The 19,443-nt window shown below is 50.9% G+C and overlaps 9 protein-coding genes across 9 annotated transcripts; 5 read left to right on the top strand and 4 right to left on the bottom strand.

Annotated features, from left to right (window-relative positions):
• Positions 1–164: 164 nt before the first annotated feature.
• ASPWEDRAFT_108994 (arylsulfotransferase family protein) lies at positions 165–1,730 on the top strand (the record flags this gene model as incomplete). Its single annotated transcript, XM_040828045.1, has 1 exon — positions 165–1,730. The coding sequence occupies one exon, from the start codon at positions 165–167 to the stop codon at positions 1,728–1,730; it is 1,566 nt and encodes a 521-aa protein (XP_040690062.1).
• Positions 1,731–1,748: 18 nt separating this feature from the next.
• ASPWEDRAFT_37952 (A4/G1 family peptidase) lies at positions 1,749–2,722 on the bottom strand. Its single transcript, XM_040834800.1, has one exon. It carries the CDS (start codon positions 2,646–2,648, stop codon positions 1,872–1,874), a length of 777 nt encoding a protein of 258 aa, XP_040690061.1. The 5' UTR covers positions 2,649–2,722; the 3' UTR covers positions 1,749–1,871.
• Positions 2,723–3,370: 648 nt separating this feature from the next.
• On the bottom strand, positions 3,371–4,544 carry ASPWEDRAFT_37951 (uncharacterized protein). The gene has a single exon (XM_040834799.1). It carries the CDS (start codon positions 4,370–4,372, stop codon positions 3,470–3,472), a length of 903 nt encoding a protein of 300 aa, XP_040690060.1. The 5' UTR covers positions 4,373–4,544; the 3' UTR covers positions 3,371–3,469.
• A 537-nt stretch (positions 4,545–5,081) lies between these two features.
• Positions 5,082–6,796, top strand: ASPWEDRAFT_37949 (uncharacterized protein). The gene is made up of 2 exons (XM_040834798.1): positions 5,082–6,285; positions 6,337–6,796. Exons 1-2 carry the CDS (start codon positions 5,233–5,235, stop codon positions 6,694–6,696), a joined length of 1,413 nt encoding a protein of 470 aa, XP_040690059.1. The 5' UTR covers positions 5,082–5,232; the 3' UTR covers positions 6,697–6,796.
• Positions 6,797–7,013: 217 nt separating this feature from the next.
• On the top strand, positions 7,014–9,606 carry ASPWEDRAFT_37948 (putative copper amine oxidase). Its single transcript, XM_040834797.1, has 4 exons — positions 7,014–7,503; positions 7,557–8,133; positions 8,189–9,159; positions 9,208–9,606. The coding sequence occupies exons 1-4, from the start codon at positions 7,172–7,174 to the stop codon at positions 9,341–9,343; spliced, it is 2,016 nt and encodes a 671-aa protein (XP_040690058.1). The 5' UTR covers positions 7,014–7,171; the 3' UTR covers positions 9,344–9,606.
• Positions 9,607–10,950: 1,344 nt separating this feature from the next.
• On the top strand, positions 10,951–15,001 carry ASPWEDRAFT_169905 (uncharacterized protein; the record flags this gene model as incomplete). The annotated part of the gene is made up of 5 exons (XM_040830537.1): positions 10,951–11,271; positions 11,346–11,730; positions 11,782–12,840; positions 12,903–14,684; positions 14,745–15,001. 5 exons carry the CDS (start codon positions 10,951–10,953, stop codon positions 14,999–15,001), a joined length of 3,804 nt encoding a protein of 1,267 aa, XP_040690057.1.
• Positions 15,002–15,179: 178 nt separating this feature from the next.
• Positions 15,180–16,273, bottom strand: ASPWEDRAFT_169904 (uncharacterized protein; the record flags this gene model as incomplete). The annotated part of the gene is made up of 2 exons (XM_040830536.1): positions 15,180–15,787; positions 15,850–16,273. The coding sequence occupies 2 exons, from the start codon at positions 16,271–16,273 to the stop codon at positions 15,180–15,182; spliced, it is 1,032 nt and encodes a 343-aa protein (XP_040690056.1).
• A 251-nt stretch (positions 16,274–16,524) lies between these two features.
• Positions 16,525–17,746, top strand: ASPWEDRAFT_405376 (pyrroline-5-carboxylate reductase family protein). Its single transcript, XM_040835340.1, has 2 exons — positions 16,525–17,206; positions 17,277–17,746. Exons 1-2 carry the CDS (start codon positions 16,614–16,616, stop codon positions 17,623–17,625), a joined length of 942 nt encoding a protein of 313 aa, XP_040690055.1. The 5' UTR covers positions 16,525–16,613; the 3' UTR covers positions 17,626–17,746.
• Positions 17,593–19,068, bottom strand: ASPWEDRAFT_37945 (phosphotransferase family protein). Its single transcript, XM_040834796.1, has one exon. It carries the CDS (start codon positions 18,883–18,885, stop codon positions 17,698–17,700), a length of 1,188 nt encoding a protein of 395 aa, XP_040690054.1. The 5' UTR covers positions 18,886–19,068; the 3' UTR covers positions 17,593–17,697.
• Positions 19,069–19,443: the final 375 nt, after the last annotated feature.

The raw sequence follows: 19,443 nt of genomic DNA, 5'->3' as shown, positions 1-19,443 counted from the left end.
GTTATCAGATTTTATTATTCGCGTTCTCTTTACCCAGAGGTTGGCCATCGCATCATGCATGGCGTGATTGAAGAGATATTGATATCATTTACCCCTCATAACATCTATATAGGACAGTGTATGGAACAGAACTTCTTTTCTGTCAACGATAGAGATCATACATCATGGCTAAATACCTTGCCATTCTCAGTCTTCTTCTGCAAACCACTACTGCAGACTGGCAATATCTCTCCCGACCAGACCTCTCACCCCCAAAACTCAACATCACCGTTCCATCTCAATCCACTGAGCCAGGCTACATTTTCATCACAGCAAATTCAGGCTTCACAGATGAAAGTGTCGGCCCCGAACAACCAGCCGCATACATCTTCCACGATAATGGGGACCTAGTCTGGTCCAGCGTCGGCTATCTCGGAGGAACCGTGGTTGATTTCAGCCCGACCATAGTAAACGGCAAGCCTGTGTTACGTGCTTTTCAGGGGTTACTAGACCCATTCCATGGACGCATGTATGGGGATCATGTTATTCTTGATGAGAAATACCAGACGTTACAGGTTGTTCGCGCAGCATCCCATCAACTGGTCTCCGGGCATGAGTTTGAGGTTGTGAATGGGCGGACTGTGCTGGTTGAGGTGCCTGTTTCTGTTCCCTTTGACCTATCCCCGTATGGAGGCGTCAAAGGTCAGGATTGGATTCTTTCGCATGGATTCCAGGAGCTCGATTTGGAGACTGGAGAGTTGTTGTTTGAGTGGTACAGCCTGGACCATGTCAGTCCGGATGGCAGTTCTCTGCCGTTGAAGACGAGTGGTTCTTTTAATGCATTCACATCAACCAATGCGTGGGATTACTTTCATCTCAACAGTATCGAAAAGGACGATGAGGGGAACTATCTCATCTCCGCACGCAACTACGCAGCTATCTTCAAGATAGACGGTGTCACTGGCGATATCCTCTGGCAGCTTGGAGGTCGTTTTGGATCAAATTTCAGCATTCCTGATAACGTGCACTTTGCCTTTCAGCACGATGCAAGACTTCGATATCGTTCACCTGATGGCTCTATTGAACGCATCTCCCTCTTCGATAATTCAGCTTCATCGTCAGCTCGCAACATCAGCGCTTTCTCACGCGCACGGCTCATCGAGCTTAACCATACAGCTGGTACAGCGAGCGAGTTACGCACCTATCCAGCGCCTGACTCCCTTCTTGCGAATTCACAAGGCAATACGCAGTTCCTAGATAGTGGGAATATATTCGTGAACTGGGGGCAGGCAGGCGCTGTCACAGAGTTTGCGGAGAATGGAACGGTGCTGTACCATGCGTATCTGGACTCAGAGCCACATAGGAATGTACACAGCTATCGTGGATTCCGAGCGAATTGGACTGGATTGGCGAGTGAGGATACCGCGCTTGTTGCACTGAAAGCGGGTGATCGTGTGTTGCTGTTTGTGTCGTGGAATGGAGATACAGAGGTTAGATACTGGCGGTTTAATCTGGAGAGAGATGGTCAGAGGTTGTTGTTGGGAAGGACGGAGAGGACTGGGTTTGAGACGAGTTTTAATGTTGGTGTTGGTGTGAACAGTGGGGATTCTTTCTGGGCTGAGGCTATTGATGGGAATGGGCGTGTTCTTGGAGAGAGTAAACCTGTTGGTGCTACTGATGGTGGTCCGTATGCTGCTCGACTACGCGAGTTGGGGTTTACTGATCTATACAAAGAGAGGATGGAGTTGTAGTATTCCAGAAATACTAAGCAACAAACCATTCAATTCACAACTACTCTAACTAACAAGCAAATAACACTGCATTTTCACCATCTTCTCACCCTGTCCATCCATCCCATCCACTTTCATCACCACCTCAAATCAAGTCCAGATTTAAACATACTTGACAGTAACCTCACCACCAGAAACAGAAGAAGAGGTCAAAACCTGACCATTCTGCTTGATATCCATAATAGTAGCACCGTCAGGACCGACAGTCTCACCACCAGTCGTCGCCTCAGCAGAGCTAAAGACAACAGTACCAAAGTCGGCAAACGGAACAAGGCTGGAACCAGACTCAAAGTCCTCAACAATCCATTCAGCGTTGTATTCGCACAGGTCACCATCAACACCACCGTTGAAGGTGTGAGTAACCGACTTGCCGGTGGTCAAGTTCTCAACGGTAGCAGTGCCCGTCGTCTTGGAGCTAGCATCGACAGTCACCTTGATCTTGTCGCCGGAGGAAATGTCGAAGTTGTCAAAATTGTACGCGTAGTCGGGGTACCATTCGTACCAAGCGTCAAAGGAGACAGAACCGCCCTGCACGCAAAAGTCGATGCCGGTTTGCAGAATCGCAGACGAGCAAGTATCACCGTCGATACCGACCCAGGCGGAGGCGCAGGATTGTTCGAAGGAGCTGCCGCCGCCGGAAGGAGTGGGCACGGTGAATTCACCGGTGACTTTGTTGTAGCCCTGGCCGATGAGGACGGCACCGGCCCAGTTGGAGCTGTATTCGGCCTGCGTGGTGCCGTTGAGGTGCAGGGCTTCTTTGGTGTCGGGCTTGTAGGGAGGGTGGCTCTTTTGCTTGCGAGCTTGACGGTGGGCAGTGCGCGGAGCTGCGAGGGCAGCGCTGGCAAAGAGGGTAGAGCCGATGATGGTGGAGAGCTTCATTTTGGTGGTTGAGGTGTAGTTGTACTGGTTGTTAATTGAACCCGGGCTGTTGTGTCTGATTGAGATGAGTGCTGATGAGGAGAGATCGACGGTGGACGAGCATCAATTTATAGATGAGTTGATCATTCTTTATCCGCCAGAAGCCATGTTGTAGATATCAATCCATATTGCTATCTCGAACAAGAATGAAGTCCGAAACGATGTTACCTCGACGGTGAAGGTCTCACATTGTGCAGAGTTGACGCCGAAGAAGACACAAAGCATGCTGAAGAATAAATTAACGATAGATTTCGACAAGACAAGTGCCTTTTGATCTCGTCGTCCACAAATCGGAGATGCTCATTCTGTCAAGCCACAATCTATCCTGCATACAGACCATCTTCAGAGAGGCAGGTACCGGACGATGTTATCGTGCCTGAATCATGTTGTTATACAATGCATATCAGTCTATACCGTATAATCAATATAAATATTCACGGATGGATCGGCATATCAAGCCTTGCCAAGGTGTCTTCTCTTCATCAAGCCTGAAGAGTTGTAGAGATGCAATCAATATCACCGGCAGCTACGGAGGCCCGACGGATGCTGCAATTAAACTGATAGTAGGACGATATATGATAAGATAATATCAGATTATATTACTGCAGTTATTGAATGAGGGGTAATGATTGCACCATGATTAATTTATTTATTAACCCCACTTTAATATCTACTTTCCTGTTTGGGATGTCATCATTCTATTGCATTATCTTCTACTATATACTGATTGCACTTTGGCCATATCTATCTGTCTATATCATCTATATTTTCTTTATCATTGATCAATCCAATCCAGTCTCTTTCCGCCTCTTTATTGTCCTTTCCCTCCACCATCCATCGTTACAATTAGCCACGATCTTGCCAACTGATTGTGATCCTCGCAGCTCCCCATTCACCATATGATCAACATGTCCAATTCGTTCATGGAATTCTCGTCCATATCCACTTCCGTTAGCTGTCACCCTGGTTGCCATATACTCCATTGTATGCCTTGCAAACCACTCTGGCCGCGTCGCATACGATGATAGATCTGGTCCGTCTACCGGGGCAGTCCCAATATAGTTGCTGGCCCATTGCTCGTATGTGATTTTCTCTGGTGGATATGGATATTCCAGACCATCCTGTGATCGAAAGTCGACGGTTATCTTCTTCACATTTCCTTTCCATTTTTCAAACGGCTTATATGCGCTGCTTGTATACATTGGCCCCACGTTGATAAAATCCCATGCTAAATCGAATATGCCAAAATGTATTCCATGCCTGCGCGCTTCTTCGAAGACATCGTCTAGTGGTTCTATCTTCTTCTCCGCGCAGTGCCCGAACAGGCGGAATGTAACGTGCACTTCGTCAACGTGGTCGGGCAAAACTGGGTTGCGGAGCCATGTTGGCCAGATTTCTGTTTCGTTTACGATCATCACATCGACGGCGTATATGATCGGGCCGAGATTTTGGAGGACAAGTTTTGTTTCCTCGTGGATTTGGTGGTTGACTAACAGCAGGGACGGGCCGGGTTGGAGATGATGCTTTACTTTTTGGTACCTGAGACAGGCATCGCCGTAGTTTCCTGTGCGATGTTTCTCGCGCTGTTCTGGGTTGGATGGGGATTGGGGGGGCGGACTATGCGAGTTGACGGCGTAGTGGAGGATGATTTCGCGGATATCCCAGGGGAGGTTGAGTAGAGGCATATTATGTTAGAGTGTGAATATCAGACTAGGTGTCTTATTTTTTGTGCATTAGCTGGGAATAGATAGTTCTTTTTAATAATATCGATAGTCCAGCCTTGTCAACAGTTAGCTCCGCTGCCAGATATATTCTGCCAGCCTCGCCGCCTGGCTCGTTCAATGAGGCTGTGTTGGCCCCCACGACCCAAGACCTGATCCTGAAATTGAGTCTATCCAATACCTACTTATGCTCTTATACCTGTCATAAATATCTATCCAAAATGTCCATCGCAATGAAGCCAGCCCTATCCAGGCAACGTGCGGCCCGGCCTAGACTGCACGGGCCCCGCTTTGCGGCGTCTCAGGCGAGTCAAGCAGTCATTGATTGGAGAGCGTCCGGCTGTCACAGCCTATGATCGTCCGCAGTGGGAGATGGAGTGGGGCTGGTGGGGCGTGACACCATCATTGCCGCCGATGATAAGAAAATGCAGTCAGTTGGAATTGATGTTGTGCAGCGTACATTGCATGTTATATTATATTATGTATGTGAGAATGAGTATATAGAAGATCAGAAAAAGTAGAAAGAAATGGGACGAGTGATATCAAAAAAGTGGGGTTATTTATAGCTGGCGAACGGTTCTGTCCGGTGGTCCGCCAAGATGTTTAGTCGCTGAGTCTCGGGCATCATTAATCTGGTTTTTCCCCTGCCAATCGACAGTAACGCTTCCTTCATCTCGCTTCTCTCTCTCTCTTTCTTCCTCTTTTCTTCCTCGTCGCAATCCTCCAAGGAGCAGATTCTTCCTCGCCATGCGTCTGTGATGCCGTTCATCTTCCCCTCCTTTTATCTTTAATCTACTCGTGACATGAAGTCTATGAAACCAAAAATGCCAATGCTTACGGCCTCCCGCCGTATCACCGTCCCGGGCCTTGTGCTCTTCGCCCTCATCGTCCTCTCCGTTTTGAGCCTCCGAGGCCCTCCCAACGCTCGTCTTTTATCACACACACCTTCGTTTTCTTCTTCTCCACCAGAAAATGAACCAGACTACTGGACCTGGGATACCGTCTCCAGATTCCGTCCCTCGCCTTCCGGCGCTCCGGCCAAGGATGCTTGTGCTGCTTTTCCCACGGAACTCCTCTCGCGGGTCCAGGTCGTCTTGAAGATCGGCGCCTCGGAACCCCGCGACCGTATCGAAACGCAGCTCGCCACGGTCACTCGCTGTATCTCCAACCTCATCATCGTATCCGACCGGGACGAACAGATTCAATCGCACCATGCTCACGACGTCATCGGTTCCCTGCCCGTGTCCTACCACATCAACAATACCGACTTTGATGCCTACGAGACATTGTCGAGGAATACCCAGCAGAGTAAAATTGACGGCGCACAAGGGTGGAGATTGGACCGCTTTAAATTTCTTCCCATGGTCGAACGGGCGTACGAAATAAACCCGTCGGCGAAATGGTTTGTTTTCCTCGAGAGTGATACGTTTTTGTTCTGGGATAATCTGTTCCGACTGCTCGATCACTACAACCCCGATGCGCCTGTTTATATGGGCTCTCCGTCGCCGGGTAGCCGGGATAAGGATGAGACGACTTGGTTTGCCTACGGAGGTGCCGGGTTTGTCATTTCGACTGCCGCGGTTCAGAAATTGGTTCACCGGGAGTCTGGGCCGTACGGGGAATACACATCGCCATCGTTGAGTGAGCGTTATGAGGACATGGTCCGGGGAGACTGCTGTGGTGATTCCGTGCTAGGATGGGCTTTATACCAGGCGGGCGTGAAGTTGACTGGGCTGTGGCCTATGTTCAATCCTCATGCGCTACATGGAATTCCATTCGATGATGCGTACTGGTGTCAGCCGGTCATCACCCTGCACAAGTCGCTGCTTAAGGATTTGGAGGGTTTGTCCGAGTTTGCTCTGAAGTGGAATAGAAAGGTTTGTCGATCCACTCTCATGGGCTGTTTTCACAAATGCTAACGTGGATAGGAACCTATCCTCTATTCCGATCTGTTGGACTACCTCCAATTGGGCACATTTTCCCAAAGAACCGAATGGGACAACGGTGACTGGGGCGGTTGGCAAGAGCCCGATTCCCCAGGCCACGCTTCGATGGAAGCATGCAAAGCTGCCTGTCATGATCACCCAACATGTCTTCAATACACCTACGACTCCTCCGGGCATTGCGTGTTTGTCGGCACAGTGCGACTCGGAGGAGCCAAAAAGGCCCTTCCCGACGGCAGCCGGCTTTCGTCCGGCTGGGACGTCCAAAAGATCGCAGCATGGCGAAAGGCTCGCGAGTGCGAGAAGCCGTTATGGATGAAACCAAGCATCACGCGGATCTTTTAGTGCGGGTGTAATTATATGGCGTTGGGATTGGCTTTATATATACTGCGATTGTAGATTATGTCTTGGTCCTTCTGCGAATGGCCTGATAGATATGACGAGATAATGATAAACTCAAAATACTACTCATATCATGATACGTATCGTCTTTATAACAATCTCTGACTAACTCTCCCCGCATTCCTGACCTATCGAGATCGCATGTTGAGATCGCGTGGCGGCGGAAATTCCGCTGTGGAAGCATTCCGATCGTTCCGAGCTTCCGATAGCGCTGGTTTGGCCGGTTTGGGAAAGAGATACGCCAACCAGTGACACTGCATCTGCAGTTACAGAAGCTTCCCCAGACGACGCACAGGAACCGGCTATTCCTGCCTGTCTAGTACAAGGGAATACAGGTACTTGATTGTGTCTTAAATAAGAGCTTCCCCTCTTCTTTCTCTTCTTTCTGAATTCCATTCCTCACATCCATCTACTCACCATGAATCCTCATCCTCTTGCTCAGCTCTCCGAGTCGGAGACAAACACCGCTCGCGATGTTGTCGTTGCTTCGCATCCTAACACAGTTATTGACTTTCGGGAGATCTTCTTACTTGAACCTCCCAAGGCTCAGTTGCGTGAGTTCCTTGCGCTCGAACACTCTGGCCGCCTCAGTCCTACTACCCCGCGTCCTCCCCGTCTTGCCATCTGTCAGTACGACATAATCGGTGCGGATCGCATTCCTTCTTTTAATGAGTCCATCGTCGAGATTCCATCGAGGAAGGTCACCAGCCACCGTGTCGTCGGCAAGCAGCACCATGCTTCTTTGACTCTGTATGTATACAAACCAACCCGGCCCTTCAAGCTATACTAACGCACTTCCACAGGAGCGAATTCGATACTCTAGTCGAGAGATGCTTCGCATCCCCTCTTTTTCAGAAGGCCTTGTCGGAGTTCACTCTCCCTGAAGGCTTCGAGGTCATTATCGAGCCCTGGCCATACGGAGGACTGGACCACACAGACGAGAACCGGCGATACTTCCAAGGTCTCTGCTTTGCACAGGACAAGCGAAAGAACAACCCCGACGCCAACTTCTACTCTTACCCACTGCCCTTGATCCCCGTCATGGATGCTCACACTCAGGAAATCATCCGTGTCGATCGTCCGGCTACCGGTGGTAAGGGCGAGGGTCTGTTTGACCAGACTTTCAAGCGCGATATTATCGGCCACTGCAAGGCGTCGGACTACGTGCCAGAGCTGCTCCCTGAGGGGACGAGAAAGGATTTGAAACCGTTGAATATTGTGCAGCCGGAGGGTCCTTCGTTTCGGGTTACGAATGAGTCGCTGGTTGAGTGGCAGAAGTGGAGTTTCCGGGTTGGCTTTAATCCTCGTGAGGGTGCTACTATTCACGATGTGTGGTATGATGGCCGCAGTATCATGCATCGGTTGAGTGTTAGTGAGATGGTAAGTAATTCCAATTCCACCCGGGATGTTGGTATCGGCGGCTGACCTTTTGCAGACTGTTCCATACGCCGACCCTCGTCCTCCGTTCCATCGCAAACAGGCTTTCGATTTCGGTGACGGTGGTGGTGGAAACATGGCCAACAACCTCTCCATTGGATGTGACTGTCTGGGTGTTATCAAGTACTTTGATGCCATCATGACTGGACCTGATGGCACAGCCCAGAAACTCCCCAATGCTATCTGCTTGCATGAACAAGACAATGGCATTGCCTGGAAACACTCCAACTGGCGCACTGGCCGCGCAGTCGTTACTCGCCACCGCGAACTCGTGGTTCAATTCATCATCACCCTGGCTAACTACGAGTACATCTTCGCCTACAAGTTTGACCAGTCCGGTGGCATGACAGTCGAAGCCCGCGCGACTGGTATTCTGAACGTGGTCAACATCGACGCCGGAAAGACCAGTGATTACGGAAACGTGGTCAGCGGCGGTGTCCTGGCCCAGAACCACCAGCATATCTTCTGTCTGCGTATGGACCCCGCCGTCGATGGACCTAACAACTCCGTCGTGATTGAAGAGTCACACCGTCAGCCCATGAACGCTGCCACCAACCCCAACGGTAACTTCTACAAGGTCACAAACCAAACAGTGGAGCGTGCGTCCTGGCTGGATGCGGCTCCCGAGCTCAATCGGGTTGTCAAGATCATCAACCCCCACAAGACAAACCCTATAAGCGGCCACAATGTTGCTTACAAGTTCACTCCTCTCGCAACACAATTGTTGCTTGCGGATCCCGACTCGGTCCAAGCCCGTCGGGCACAATTTGCCCAGCACCACGTCTGGGTGACAAAACACCGTGACGGTGAGCTCTACGCCGGTGGTCGCTACACGCTCCAAAGTCAGCAGGAGGTCGAGGGTGTCTCTGACGCCGTCAAACGAGGAGACTCGGTTGTTGATACCGATGTCGTCGTCTGGAACAGCTTTGGCATTACACACAATCCCCGAGTGGAGGATTGGCCCGTCATGTAAGTTGACTACTATGCCTTCTTGATCGACGAAACTAACAATGATAGGCCCGTTGAAACCTTCCAGGTCATGATCCGTCCATCCGACTTCTTCACGGCCAATCCATCGCTGGACGTGCCCTCGAACCAGAACGGCGCATCGCGGGTGGTCCAGTCGGAATGCTGCCGAAACGCTCAACTCTAACGATTGAAATAGAGTGTATTTAGTTGTATATATAATGAATTTCTTATGTTTTGGTTTGCATATGAATTTACTATTTTAATTTGCCAGAATTACTTACGAAATTGGATTATTCCATATTCAATGTGCTCGCATCGCACGGTTCCTCCCGTATATACAGGCTGGATTTCAGAAAGAGCTCTTCTATATGGGTCGGCTATAGATCAAATACCTAGCTACTGTGGAATTGCGATTGATGGCAAATGGGACTTGTATATATATATGGCTAGAATTGCTGACGTAGTCGTCAAGCAATTCGTCTTGATCAATCGAATACGTACTATTCGAGAACCTACTTCAGCTACTCATTGCGCATACCCAGTGAATAGCAGTCGAATCACTTGCTACCAACCGATTCGTATACCACCTCGTCAAGTGACTTATTCGAAGCCGGTTACAGTCATACTAAAAAAGTCGTTTTTTTCTCTATTCCTTTTTTTTTTTATAAGACAGATATATAGAGACATATTTATCAATGAGGAATTTACGTTTATTTAAATTGTCATGGTATGGTATAGAGGTAGTGAAAATATATATATATAATGAAATACCCGACGGTAATAGAAAAACAGCTGAAATTTTCAGGATGACTAGACATGGATCTAACTATATCAGGCTAGTACCACTACCTAAATAGGCCAGCCTGATATAAACCTATCGGGGGACCCGCCCAGTGCAACGCTAAACGAAATAGGAAAGAAGACTAATAGATTGGTTTTTAATATATATCTTATGATAATAAGTCTGATTCTTAGAGGAAGGAGTAATATATTTATTGATCACCTCTAAAAGAGGGGTATGGGATGATTACATCATTAAAATGCTATGAAAATGGTAGGTATACATGACATAAGCAGCTCTCTTGGCAATATAGCAACCATCCGTTACAGAAGCGTGGCAGAGCGTAGCGAGAGTTGCAAAGGATTTCTGAATGGCGTGATCTAATTAGCTGATAAAGAATAACTTTTTCATGATTAAAAAACTGCAGAGATTAAGGCTTTTTTTACTATTTTGCTACAGGTCAATTTTGTATGTAAATTGAAATGAAAAAATTGCCGCCGCCATGGGCCACGTGACTAATATACTAAACTACAAATGGAAGGGGGCGTAGCCTGATCGGCGCCTGGGGTGTGTACGGATCCAGGGGTGAGTCAGGATCGATACAGGGTGTGACAAGAGTTCTACCCCTTCTGTCAGCTAAGCTTAGATGTGATCAAATCACAAACTCTAATTGATGCAATTGGTCCCAATGAATACATAGTTCAGCTCGCCATCTCCACTGTGATACCTGTGCTTGAGATGAAGGCGACCTATGAGACATAGACTCCTGCAGCCCTGCTTATTCCCCCAACTAAAATCCGACTTTGTTAAACCATGGTTATCATTCGAATGAAATCCAAGGGATGATCATGATGTAATCAGACAATAGCAGGAATGCTAGGAAATAAAAAATAAATAACACCATAATGTGAAGATTCGCCGCTCTGGGTTTATTTCAGTGGAATATTTCTCCTGTTCTTTTGCCAACTCCTGACGCAGAGTCGTCTCTGCATGGATACAGAATCAAAAACATGACTTTTATCAACGGGCTGTTTTCCCGCCTCTCTCAGCACCACGTATTCCAACCTTTACCCAGCGTTGACCCGGCGGACGATGTCCCAACCCCCCAGAAAGACTTCCGTGCCTATAGCGTGTCTCCATTCCAGCTGTGGCTCAATCGCCCAATTGGCCAAATCATCGATGGCACCTTTGATAATGAATCTCTTCCTTATTTCTCCAAATCTACGGCTTATCTGCAGGCTCGGTTCCGACCGTTAAGTGAGGGAAGGAAATGGGAGTTTTTCTGGCAGTGGGATGTTGCTGGACTTTTGCTCATAGGGGGCTTTCTAGAGGTAGGAAATTACCCCTATAACTCCGGTATATATAAATAGAGATGCAATCGTCTAAATAACAATCTTCATTCCAGGCGTGTGCCATCTGCGCGTTGCTCGCGGCACCCTTTGCTCTCCATTTGTTCCTGCAGGACCTCCACAACGTAAGCTACCTTGTATTTTTGGCAACCGCTACCTTCCTGGCCACATTATCGCGCTGTGCCAAAGATCAAATATGCCGAGTCCAGTCAAACCAGATCGACACGATGTTGCGTAGCGCCATCTTCCAACATGGGCTACGGTTATCCCCCGAAAGCCGGAAGGCGTATCCCGCAGGGAAAATCATCAATCTCAGCACAAATGATGTCAGGTTCATCAAGAACTATATACTCAAAGTCCATGAGATCTGGAGCGCTCCACTGCAGTTAGCATTCATTATGGTCCTTATTGTTCGGCTCATTGGGTTGTCCGGCCTATGCGGTATGGCTGGATTGATGCAGACGGCAGTCACTTGCTAACAAGAACGGCCAGGAGTGATAATTATGGTGCTCTGTCTTTGTGCACAAATGTTCGCCAATGTGGGTATGCGTCGTTCCATCTTCCAATACAGTTGCATCAACGATGACCGGATTCATTGTTTTCGGGACCTGCTGTATGCAATCAAGGGAGTCAAGCTTCTGGCCTATGAGCCGGTCTTCTATAAGATGATCCAATCGTTCCGCAAATCACAGCTGGGAGCATTAACCACATGGATGAACTTGACGTTCTGTCTCTTCACTTCCTTTAATCAGGCTGTTCCTGGGATGGCAGCGGGGGCGACCTTTCTTGCCTACTATCTGCTTGATGGCTCACTATCCCCAGAGATTATATTCCCCACTCTCGCCTACATTAATATGTTATATCAGCCAGTATCCCAGACTTCACTGTCTTTCTCCAGGCAGTTCTCTATGTGGCCCTGCTGGGTGCGGATCCGTGACTTTTTAAACTCAGAGGAGTACACCGATTACCAGATTTCAGAAAGTGTGACACCACTAGCGCCTGCCATCAGCATGGACGATGTGATATTCTGCTATCCTCATGCCCACGAAGAAGCTGAGGAAAAGTATCACACCTTCACCGTTCGCGATCTCCACATCCAGAAAGACCAGTTGACAATGGTCATTGGTGAGACGGGCAGCGGCAAATCCAGTCTGCTTGGCGCAATAATGGAGGAGTTGACTCTCCTCTCTGGAAGAGTGACGCGAACAGGGGATTTGGCATATGTATCACAGAGCCCTTGGGTGATCTCCGGGACCTTGCGAGAAAACATCACCTTTCTCAAACCCTACGATCAGACCCGCTACCGCCGTATTATCGAGGCTTGTGCATTGGAGGCTGATTTTGCCCTCTTCCCGGCGGGTGATCAGGCGTCTGTCGGGGAGGCCGGCAGCAATTTGAGTGGTGGCCAACGAGCCCGTGTCGCGCTTGCTCGAGCAATGTATTCGGATGCGTCGATTCTGCTGCTTGATGATCCGCTCGCAGCCGTGGATAAAGCGGTGGCCGATCGTCTATTTACAAGTGTTGTTCAACTGGGAAAAACAGTCGTTTTAGGTATGTGTTCTTTGAATTGTTGGCAAGTGCAAGAGCTGAGTTATCCACGTATCAACAACCAGTTACAAACCAGCTATCATATCTCCCCCGCGCCCAGAATGTGATTGTCCTGGAGAAGAATTGTGTGACTTTCCAAGGAAGCAGCCGGCAATGGATGACTGAGCGAGGTGCGCAGCTACAGTTCACTGCAGAATCCGGCTCAGACCGGACGGATGATGCGGCCATCCAAGACAATCACAAGATCGACGACACTTTTCACAGGGAGACAGCTGCACAGGCCCAGGATGCCGCCTGTCTCATTCAAGCCGAAGAGAAGGCATCGGGGGACGAGCGGATTCGGTTGATCAAATACTACGGGGAGCAGATCGGTGGCCGGAAGCAGTGTGCCCTGATTGCCGTGACGGTCATCCTCCTGACAGTCTGCCGGGCAATATCGAATTACTGGTTTGTGTGGTGGGCCGAAGACCGGCTACAACTGGCCAGCAATATGTACCTGGCGGTGTATCTTGGACTTATCGCGGTGCAGGCCTTGATCACCGGCATACTGGGTCTGATCCTGGTCCGTGGGAGTGTCCGGGCAAGCCATCACATCCACGACGGCATTTTGCAGAACCTGCTGGCAGCCCCGTATTCATTCTTCCAGGCCCAGCCGGTCGGGCGAATCGTCAACCGACTCTCGGCCGATGTCGAATCGATCGACGCACATATCATGAACGGCATTGATGGGTTGTTGATGGCAGGGACAACCTTGGTCGCATCCCTGGCTCTGGTGGTCACTGCTGCGCCCTACTCGGTGATCGCCATGTTACCGTATGTCTTCATCACCTTCTGGATTCAGAACCGGTTCCGCAAATCCGCTGGGGAGCTGAAACGCACCCTATCCATTCTGCAGTCGTCAGTCCTGTCATTGGTGAGTGAAGTGCTCGTAGGCTCTGACACAATCCGCGCCTATCAAGGGGCCGATGCCTTCTTCGAAAAGTACTACCTCGAACAAGATCGGGTCCTCTCCGCGAGCATTATGCGCTCGTCTCTCGACACATGGCTCACCACGCGGGCTGAACTGGCCTCGCTCTTGCTTCTGGTGGTCGTCGGCATCCTGGGCCAACAGGGCGTCATCCCGACGGTGGAGGCTGGGTTAGCCCTGGGAACTTGCATCAACATTGCCAAGAATGTCGATCTGATGGCATGGGCGGTGACGACGTTGGAGATCGAACTGAACTCCATCGAACGTCTACAGCACTACCATGAGTTCCTGCCTCGCGAGGGAAATATCGACAGCGGCTGCTCCCCCGAGATACTCCCTGCTGAATGGCCGTTCAATTCCCGCATCCAGTGCCATGATGCTTGCCTTCGCTATCCGTCCCGTGAACAAAATGCCCTCGACCACATTACCTTGGACGCTGGCGAAGGCGAACGGATCGGGATAGTAGGCCGTACGGGCTGCGGAAAATCGACTCTGCTATCCGCCCTACCCCGACTCATCGATCTCACCGGTGGCACGATTTCCATCGACGGGGTAGATATTCGGAAGATCCCGTTATCCCGTTTACGGAACGCAGTCACCACGCTCCCACAGGAGCCGCTGCTCTTCCATGGCTCCCTGCGGGACAACCTGGATCCGAAAGAGCAGCATCGGGATGAGGAGTTGTTGGAAGCACTGCGGGTGTGCAACGTCGATGCAGTGTTTGCACTGCCCGAAGCTGCGGAGCAGGCCAAATTAGACACGAGCGGGTTGCAGATGCGGGTAGAGAGTGGCGGCTCCAATATGTCCGCCGGACAAAGACAGCTGGTGTGCGCAGCGCGGACGGTATTGCAAAAGCCGAGGGTGCTATTAGTAGACGAGGGTGAGTTTCCAATTTAACAGTCGTCATCAAGCACCTGCTGATCACAATGAATGCGTACAGCAAATGCAAACATCGACGCGGAAAGCGACATATGGCTCCAACAGGCACTGCAGAATCTGCCGCCTACGACGACGATTCTGGCCATCTCACATCGGGCATCGAGCCTGGCCTGGATGGATCGAATTCTGGTGATGGACGGCGGGAAGATTGTGGAGCAGGGTCATCCAATCGATCTGCTGCAGCAAGCTGATAGTCAGTATCGACGGGTGGTGCGCCAGGAGGGGGCCCTGGAGACTGCCCAGGGATGGTTAAAGTGATCGACCATCTTGTCTTGCCAATGTCGACTATGGCCACGCTACCTTATGTTGCAATAACCTAATTCCTGAAGAACCCGAACTAGGGAGGTAGATTAAAGCAACTAGAGAAAGCACAACGAGCCTTCACTCATGTATTCGTCGTCTGTGCCGTACCCACTGGCTATATATACTACTTGCATCAAGACCAGAAGATCAATTGCGGCCTCCCCCCCGTAACACTCTCTGGCAACAACCCCATAAAACTGCTCAACGTAACCCTAGGTGGCGACCACTTGCCCAGAGTTGGATGGTCATCCTCCTGCACCGGTTTCACCTCATGCATGTTCCGCGAGTTGAACAGACACAAGTCTCCCTGTCCAGGACTGAAGGTATAGCTTCTATGCCCCTCCACCATACTCGGGAAATATCCATACGTTGCTGGGTCCCTATACCGCATGGCCTCGGGCGACCACTGCACATCGTACACAAGTGTCTCGCCGCCTCGGAAATCGGCACAGTACAGATTAAACACGGCTTGCCGGGTGATGCGGTTGACGATCCAGTCCTCGGTGGCCGAGTCGAAGGGCGACCAGTCACAGTGGATGGGGGTCGATTTGTTGATCACCCGGTAGATGCCAGAGAAGTAGGTTCTCCCCGGCCCTTCCGAAGCCCGCACGACATCCCATTCCGGCACCAGCGAGGCGATGTGTGCCATGATCCGGGCCCAAGGGTTATCGCCGACCTTTTCCGTTAGTTGGTCGTGGAGAGGAGCGTTTGCGGCGGCCTGCTCGAAATACCGATCCTTGACTGGGTGTTTTGATATTCTGCCTTAGCCTTTTAAGCGACGTAGAGGAGATGGAATGACCTACAGCCGGCATCCCGGTTCTTGAAATCCTCTTCAGACTGCGCCTGGAATTCAAACTGGGCCACACCCACCTTCTCCAGCGGCGGGCCTGCGACGTGCTGGTACGGTAAGATTCGGGGGCTGACCTCGTCCGTAATCTTTTGCGCTACTTCTTTGGACAGGAAGCCTGGCTCGTTGATGGCCGGGGTGCGGCCATCCAGGAGATCCAGGAAGGCCTGACGGGTTAGAGGGAGGGCCTCTTGCCGCTGCCAGGGAGAGACTCGGAGAGGACCGTCGGGCCATGGGGGGTGAATGGCAGTACCGGTACTTGGAGACGATGAGGAAGTAGAAGTCGCAGTAGCCTTAGCAAGGGCGCTGGCGGACAGATTCCTAAGGCCCGAAATACAGACTCGGGAAGAGGGAAGTAGGAAAGTCTTGGTTGCCAGCATTGTGAATGGCAATGACCATCAAGATGGGGATAACAGAAAGCAGACTCATAATCAGATGTGTAGAGGCATAGAGTTGATAAATAGAAAGCATACCCAGGTATCATTTGTAACATGCGTGTAATTTTCACTTCTCGCCTGTTTGCCTTCTCCATGGCATGCATGTCAAATGTCAGCTGCTGTTGAACGATCCACAGTGCTCTTGCCTTGTTCGACTGATGAAGGCAACTAATAAGAGATCTGCCCCGGCGTACTGCGAGGGGGGGAAGAAAAAAAAAAAAAAGGGCATAAAAGAAAGCCGATTGTAGACCAGCAACACGCGTCAAACTTGTTCACTCTGTCCATGCCAGCCATGCCTCCCGTGCAAATTCAACTGACCATCATTGGCTGCGGCACTCTGGGCCGTAACATTGTCGACGGTCTTCTGCGATCTGTGTCTCTCCAGCCAACCAAGAATTATCGCCTGTCCCTGACCACTCGCAACCCTCAGCAGCTGTCTGGTCTTCAGCGCGACTATCCCACTGCTCTGGTCACCGCCGACAACAAAGACGCTCGCATCTGGCAGGGATCTCCTCCATCACCGCTTCACATAGTCGTGATAGGCACTCAGCCGCAGTACACTGCGAGTGTGTGCCGTGATATCTCTGAGGCTTACATGAGTTTTCACCGCAGCCCTCATGTTCCCGTCGTGGTCACGGTTTGTCCCGGAATCACCATGTCACAGCTGGCGCAGGAATTGCCTCCCAGGGCGCCGATCGTGCGGTCTATGCCCAACACCCCTGTTGCCGCGGGGCAAGGGGCGACTGCTCTTTTCGCCAACCAATGGGTCGACGCGAAGTCGATGAATCAGGTCGATCATGTCTTTCGCGCCATCTCTCCGACCGTCGAGGTTCTGGACCGTGAGGAGATGATGGATGTTGTTGCTGCTGTGTCGGGGTACGCCGCATAGGTCCCTTACTGTTTCGATCCCGTCTTTGATGGGCTAACACCCTGCATGGATATACAGATCTGCCCCCGCTTATGCCTTTCACCTCATGCGCTCCCTGGCTGACGCCGCGACTGCTCGAGGCATCCCCGCGCATGCTGCCCAGGATCTCATTGTCCAGTCCTTTCTGGGGGCAGCGATGTTAGCCCGGCAGTGCCCGCCAGAGTCGCTGAGCAAGTTGCTTTCGGATGTTTGTGTGCCCGGTGGAAGCACTGCCAAGGCAATGGCCACGCTGGACAACTATCGGGCTTCGGAGGTAGTTGACCAAGCGGTGCAGGCTAGCTGGGTGGCTAACCAGGCCATGGGGGATTCATGGACTCGCCAGAATGATGGCACAGATGATCCGGCGAAGGCCACGCATAAGATCTAGGACTACATCTTGTACTGGACTTGGTTCTGTATTTCACTGCGATTATTGCCAGACAATCTGTCTACATAGAAACTAAACGTCAAACGCCTCCAGGCAAGCCTCCACCATCGCTCGCCACCCCCCAACCTTATCCTGTTTCTGCCCCCGCGGACAAACTTCGACAATGGCCCGCAAGTAGGAAATCCCCTCCTGCATGGTCTCCTGCAACGCAGAGGTATGTTCTGCCTCGTCCAGCAGCTCACCTACCCCACGAGCCTCGCACCGCTCCTCAAACATCTTACGTAGCCGTTTCTGCTCCTCCGCAGCACTGGCACTGCGCTGGCCATTCCATAGAAATGCCCGAGACGGATCCCACCGCTGGCTGGGGACAACGCCGGAAAATTCCCAGTCAAGGATCGCGGTAATGCGTCCGGTGGATTCGTCGTACATGATATTGGCCATATGGAGGTCCTTGTGTGCCAGCACGTAGCGCGTATTGTTCAGCTCTGGATGCTGACCAAGTGCGTCCACCCAGGCATCCAACCGGGGGAGAAGATCCCGGAATGGTTCGAGGGATGGATGCAGGCGGATGATATGCTGATATGTACGGATCGACCCCGCAATATATGCAGTGTACGATTCATAGGGTCCTTGGAGGTTGAGGGTGTCAACCGATTCAGAGGATGGGAAGTGCCGAGCCACCTCGGGGGCTTGCCAGAAGGTCTCCTCGACCACCCGACCTGGAATGACCGCATGAGAAGATGGGGAGAAGGCAAGCCCCGAGATGCTGTGCCAGGACTGTTTGTGAAGCTGCACAAGGATATCAATGATCTGGTCGACAATCTGTTCCAGCTGCCCCTGGGACAGGTCATCATAGATCTGATGCAGAGCCTTCCCCGGAGCACGCCCCAGGAGTGAGAATTCATGCCCGAGTAAGTTATTAGGCGTGGCGTCATATCGGATCACTGCTGGGATGGGGATGGTAGTGTTCTCCCGCACCCAGGTCATCACGGCCACTTCATTTTCGGTCTTGATACGGGGAATATGCTGGCCTGAAACGCGGAGGATCAGATCAACAGAGCCATCGGGGGTGATAGCGAGGGAGGGAGAAATGGCCTTTCCATCGTCGGGGCTGAATGACAAGACATAGATCGAGTGGTATTCGGCTGTGACGGTCAACGCTTGGATGGCAATGGGATTCGGGAGGTGCTGAGACGCGGCAAAGGCACGTAGAGTGTCCTCTGCAAGAGCTGGAGGGAGAAACTCGACCGGAGTAGCCATGATGCTGGTTTCTGGATAGTGATGAGTTGATAGTACGTGGTGGTAACCTGATAACAGATGGGCAGAGGCACCCCCCACACACGTGATTTGCGGGGTACTATCGGAAACGTCTCATGGCATTCACGGTGTCTTTTTGTCTCATCCGCTCGAGGATCGTCCGCCGCCGTCACATCACAAATCCTTGGCTGCATCGGTTCATCCAGCCCGCCGCGCGGCCCGTACCTAAAGGTGGGTGGGGGTTTATAAGCGCTATCCCGTTGCTTTTCCACACTACATGGATATGTTACTGGATGATAGACATGTCAGCTGGACCCTGTAATCGTAGGATTACTCGATTGAACGTCGATTGTTACCACTTTCAGCTTTCTCACTCGCTTATCACATTGGTCAATACAGTGAGGCAATTACTTTTGGGCAGTTTTACCGCTCTGATCATGCACAGTGATATATAACTTGCATTTATGTGTAGATCAAGAAATCACACCTTCATCGACATTCAATAGTGAATACAATGAGATCTTCCACTGTAAGTATTAAAACAATACTAGAAAGGATTTC

The sequence above is a fragment of the Aspergillus wentii genome, assembly GCF_001890725.1.
Source record: "Aspergillus wentii DTO 134E9 unplaced genomic scaffold ASPWEscaffold_3, whole genome shotgun sequence".
In the NCBI taxonomy this organism is placed as follows: domain Eukaryota; kingdom Fungi; phylum Ascomycota; class Eurotiomycetes; order Eurotiales; family Aspergillaceae; genus Aspergillus; species Aspergillus wentii.
This window is presented reverse-complemented; position numbering and strand designations above follow the sequence as displayed.

Excerpts from the sequence above, each read along its gene's own strand:
- ASPWEDRAFT_37949 (XM_040834798.1), top strand. The coding sequence starts at position 5,233 with ATGCCAATGCTTACGGCCTCCCGCCGTATCACCGTCCCGGGCCTTGTG. Across the intron at positions 6,286-6,336 it reads CTCTGAAGTGGAATAGAAAG|GAACCTATCCTCTATTCCGA; the intron begins GTTTGTCGATCC and ends TAACGTGGATAG.
- ASPWEDRAFT_37948 (XM_040834797.1), top strand. The coding sequence starts at position 7,172 with ATGAATCCTCATCCTCTTGCTCAGCTCTCCGAGTCGGAGACAAACACC. Across the intron at positions 7,504-7,556 it reads CACCATGCTTCTTTGACTCT|GAGCGAATTCGATACTCTAG; the intron begins GTATGTATACAA and ends GCACTTCCACAG. Across the intron at positions 8,134-8,188 it reads GGTTGAGTGTTAGTGAGATG|ACTGTTCCATACGCCGACCC; the intron begins GTAAGTAATTCC and ends GACCTTTTGCAG.
- ASPWEDRAFT_37951 (XM_040834799.1), bottom strand. The coding sequence starts at position 4,372 with ATGCCTCTACTCAACCTCCCCTGGGATATCCGCGAAATCATCCTCCAC.
- ASPWEDRAFT_37952 (XM_040834800.1), bottom strand. The coding sequence starts at position 2,648 with ATGAAGCTCTCCACCATCATCGGCTCTACCCTCTTTGCCAGCGCTGCC.
- ASPWEDRAFT_405376 (XM_040835340.1), top strand. The coding sequence starts at position 16,614 with ATGCCAGCCATGCCTCCCGTGCAAATTCAACTGACCATCATTGGCTGC. Across the intron at positions 17,207-17,276 it reads GTTGTTGCTGCTGTGTCGGG|ATCTGCCCCCGCTTATGCCT; the intron begins GTACGCCGCATA and ends ATGGATATACAG.
- ASPWEDRAFT_37945 (XM_040834796.1), bottom strand. The coding sequence starts at position 18,885 with ATGGCTACTCCGGTCGAGTTTCTCCCTCCAGCTCTTGCAGAGGACACT.